The following is a 4,827-nucleotide window of genomic DNA, read 5'->3' as shown; positions in this document are numbered from 1 at the left end:
CTTAATCATTATTAAAAATAACACCTCTTATTGAAAAAACCCTGTAGTTACATTGATTCCGTCAGAAAACTAATTTATTAGGTCATATCCTGATGATTAATATAAAGTATGATAATAATAATATATGTTTTAATCTTCAATATGTGTACCTGATTTATTTAGAAGACAAAACCGTGTAGTAGACAATGGAAAATAAATAAACATGACATAACTTTATAATTAATTAAATAATGTTTATTCATAAAAAGTAATAAGGTGTAATCATTGACTTCATTTCTAATGTCACCGCTGTTTCAGAAGAAAAATTTACACTTTAATGTTTCTTATTATTTCCCAACAATCTTATTTATCTTGGCTCATTATTATGCATATATATATATATATATATATTTCTCTTCAAATGTATTATGTATATTATTTTTTTTGTATTATAAAATGAAGGCCTCGGCACGGAAAGCCGAAAATGTAAAAAAAATATTGGTCCAAAATAAAAATAAAAATAAATTATTCTAACAGGCTTATTTGGCAGAATGCGTCTTTACATAATTATAGTAAGTATCTACATATATATTTTTTAATATATCGTAAATGATTTGGTTGATGTATAATTCTACAATTCTGATGTAATATAATAGTTGTTTTCATTATTGTTTTCAATTTGTGTCCCAGGAATAATAAGAGAACAAGAGTATCTACGTATTATTAAATAAATAGTATTTATTGATAGAGTTACAAATAATTTCAAATATGTACATGATACGTCCATCACAAATGCCACAGATAAGAAATACGTTTTTGGTTTCACACGTAATTTAAAACTAATTTAAGTGCCAACTTATAGGTAATTCCTAGGAATATTTTAAATAATTAAAACAAAAACAGACTTTTAACTTCAACTATTTGCAAACTCATCTCCTTTGCAGTTCTAAATCACTTTTTCAACTACTGCCACAAAAAATCTCTACAGAAGAAATTTTATCTTGGTGAGAAATTGAATGGATCCTCTAAATAATTGATACTATAGAAACGTTTTACTCGAGAAGGAATATGTTTTTGTATTGAACTCTCTCGAAGATCCTTCTGGTGTATATTTCGAACAGTTGGCTGATGGCGTCTTCAATGGAAGGTTTGAGGTCGGCGAAGATCGCATTCCAATTTTCATTCAAAAACCTGTTCATTCCATCGGTCAACGTCTCGTCGTTCAGGAGATTTGCGAAGTACATGTGTGCCCTGAAATTAAGAGAAAAGTCATGTTAGGTAAATATTATTTATAAAGCAAAAAAAAGTTATTCAGTTCTTAACTTGGAAATAATGAAAAGCAGAGATACAAGCAGATTTGAGCCCAATTATAAATCCAGCAATTCAAATTGTATAGGGTTTTCCAATAAGAGGTGTTATTTTATTATGTATATAAATTATTTTTTTATTTATTTTATAAACATTAACACACACTTGCCACAAACTATACATCAATTATTATTACTTATCACTTTCTTATTACTTCTTTTATTTTATTATGTATATAAATTAAAAATGACAGCTTCAAAAGTAACATCTACCGAAATAGCGGGCTATTCAAAATAACACCTCTTATTGGAAAACCCTATACAAACTCTAATCAAACAATATTGAAAACTATAAGGACATCTTAAACTTGTGGGATTAATTTACGATTGTGTCAAAATTGTAGTGTTTTGTCAATACTTCTTCGAAATTTATTTATTTGTTTATTTATATGTACAGAGAACTTTATAATACAAGTGATAAGGTAGGTATATTAAATGGGGTATTTTCATAAACTGTAAATACCGTTAAAATTGTGTTGAAATTTAAAGTAGAATTAAAGAATATTTTTCTTTATAATAAAAACACATAAATTTGTTTTTGACCACGATAGTTTTATTTTCACTCTACCTGTTTCGGAAGATCCCTTCCTTCGTCAGGAGAATATTTAAAACTGATCTACTACACAAAATATTGACACATAAATACAAAAATGTTAAGTGTTTGAGGGAGATGTGGACAAAGTGGAAGGGGTAATTACGGGAATTCCAGGAAGAACAGAGTTACGGAATATTTTTCTGATTATGATTATCTCACTAAATATATGTAATTTGGATTATCATTCACAAATATTGATAAAAAACGATCCAAAACCTCATTACAAAACGAAACGCCATTTTCTGGTAAGACGGCTGTAACCTACGTCGCATACGTGACGTTAGCGCCGTCGAATTTACGACTAAAACAAACATGTCGTTTTGGCGGCAGATCGAAAATGGTACATTCTAAATCGTTAAAGAAAATTTATTCGTCAACATAAAAATACCATAATTATCTTCATTTTATTCTTCATTATTTTCGGGAATGAAAAACAATGAAGATACCCAAGTTTCTTTTCTGTATATCTTAGTAATTTCGCCTGGGTTGATATAAAATGATAAAATACTCAAATTAAAATTCAACAAACATAATAACGTGGCATCTGCTTACTTTTCCAAATCGATGTTCATTTTGAAATCCTTAATTTTAAGATATTCCTTTCCATTTTTTACTGTCGGCTCTCCAGTGAATGTTGCTCCCGACCTGACACCCTCTGAAAATAAAATATATAAATTTAGGAAAAGTTGTGTTATTTTAGAGATACTGTTTTTGTTTGACATTTATTAAATGTTTGTCAAGACAATATTGACAAATCACGGTTTGTAACCTTTTTAAATTGTTAACATGTGCTTCATTTTGTAAATCTAATCATTGAAGACAATATTGGCGACTCTCAAATCAGAAAAAGATTCGGTCACATCTAGGAATTAAACCCAGGACCTCAGCCTTGCCGGGACTTTGCTCTAACACTGAGCTAATTCCTCACTAACCCCTTGGGTCATTTTTAATTGTATTATAAGTCATTAACGCTTTTTTTTATTAACTGCTATATTTATATATGATTGAAAGATTCTTCCCGAACTAAATGTAATCTAGATAGTGTCTTAGATAAATATATCCTTTTTATTTTGATGTGTGACATCTATTGACTTTTCTAGAAGTATAGAATAACTTAATGAGGAAAACCTCAAATCGTAATTTTAAATCATTTTTTTATGGTTTCTCGAAACGCTGAGTGGCGCAGAGCAGGAAATAATGTGGGTGTCAGCAAAACTGTATTATAATACTATGTGATTGTTAGTACATACCCAAAGTAATATTGCATGGGCCATTTCCTGTGACGGGGAGAATAAGGACATTCCCAGACATTTTATAATTGCCAATCAATTTCAAACTGTCAACATTTCCATGGATAGTGAACTTGAAATCCTTTGGTGAGGACACTTTGCCCCTGTAAAAAATAACAATGTTAAAGTATCCGTAGTTAGGTTATATACTAAATAAAATACATTAGCTAAACCTCATTGAATAACGACCAGAAATAAGTATTTATCAATATTGTAAAAATTACACGTGATAAATTGTAAGCTTAGAATCATTCATAACCAAGTGGAAACATAATATCATTATTTATTAGTTCATCGGTGAAAAAATTAAAGTTAAATTGTATTATAATTAATGTATAAACACAAGATATAACATGGTTTATGCATAAAAATGTGATGCGGACATCAAAATTATGGTAACCGGTTAGGTAAGGTCAGTTTTGGTTAGGTTAGGTATGTTTTTCTTTCTCTTTACTTTTCTTCAATGTTCTGTTTTGTGATGGAACCTTAAATTTTACATAACTTTCTCACAAATTATATTGGAGACATGAAGAAGTAGAGGAAAAAGGTAGAAAGGCCTCCTGTAACGCCGATTATGTTGCAGAGATATTTGGATCAATTTAATGATATTAGGAACATTTTTATTATTTTCAAGTTTAATTTGTAGAACTCCAATAAGTTCTTATGTGTATCTAACACATGGATTAAGGTCTATAAATATAGGAGTGGGGAACGAAAAAAAAGAACAAAATTACCGATGGCTTAGATATAGAGCATTGTATCTCCAATTTTTCTCGAAAATGAGCTAAATACTGAATTGTACAGCCTGCATTTTTTTATTCAACTATTGCATATCCTTAATCTATCATCCCAAAGATAAAACATATTAAAATATATTGTAAATCCCCCAGTCGATGTTTTCTTTAAGCACAGATACTATATGTATCTGCTTAGCAATAATATTTATGTTTACACGAAACGAAAGTTCACGCCAACATATTATATTTACATGATATGCAGATACTGTAATTTGGAACTAAAAACTTAATTTAACATCAAAAAATTTAATGTCTCAAATTTATTTTTTCAAATATTTCGGTTTATGGAGATACAATATTTTAAATCTAAGCCATCGATTAAAAGTAAGTGGATCACTCACTTGAAAGACTTTAATTTATAATGCGACAGCCCCGTCACATCCAGGTTCCTGAAGAGCAGCTCCACGGAGACAGGTGCATTTTTGTTGCCCTGCCTGATGGCGATCTCATTCACCTTGAGTGGGTCGAGGTCGGGCAGGCCTAGGTCCGAATCGCCCACCTCGCTCAGATAGGAGATGGCGTGCTGAACTGCCTCCTCCATGCAGCGGTTTGTCTTGTAGTCTGTTGAAGATGATACTTTGCAGCGATGGAACTTTTGGGCTGGAAAAAATAATATGGAATGTAAAATTATTATTAAAAAAAATTTAATTTGGTATTTATTATTTGTCAATGGGTTTTGATGGATTACGATTTTCTGATACTAAGATTGTGACAGATGAATTCTTGACTTGAACAGCCTTACTAAAAATGTGGTGTAAATATTACGCGGCGCGTAAGATCAGTACAGTGGAAACATGATT

General features: G+C 30.3%; 1 protein-coding gene across 1 annotated transcript; it reads right to left on the bottom strand.

Annotated features, from left to right (window-relative positions):
• Positions 1 to 935: 935 nt before the first annotated feature.
• LOC149417232 (protein takeout-like) lies at positions 936 to 4,621 on the bottom strand. Its single transcript, XM_089639964.1, has 4 exons — positions 4,369 to 4,621; positions 3,192 to 3,334; positions 2,494 to 2,596; positions 936 to 1,230 (listed from the first exon to the last, which is right to left on the bottom strand). The coding sequence occupies exons 1-4, from the start codon at positions 4,566 to 4,568 to the stop codon at positions 1,032 to 1,034; spliced, it is 645 nt and encodes a 214-aa protein (XP_089496090.1). The 5' UTR covers positions 4,569 to 4,621; the 3' UTR covers positions 936 to 1,031.
• Positions 4,622 to 4,827: the final 206 nt, after the last annotated feature.

Source organism: Hesperophylax consimilis, chromosome 15 (assembly GCF_061612785.1).
Source record: "Hesperophylax consimilis isolate HC1 chromosome 15, BYU_Hcon_1.0, whole genome shotgun sequence".
Classification (NCBI taxonomy): Eukaryota; Metazoa; Arthropoda; class Insecta; order Trichoptera; family Limnephilidae; genus Hesperophylax; species Hesperophylax consimilis.
This window is presented reverse-complemented; position numbering and strand designations above follow the sequence as displayed.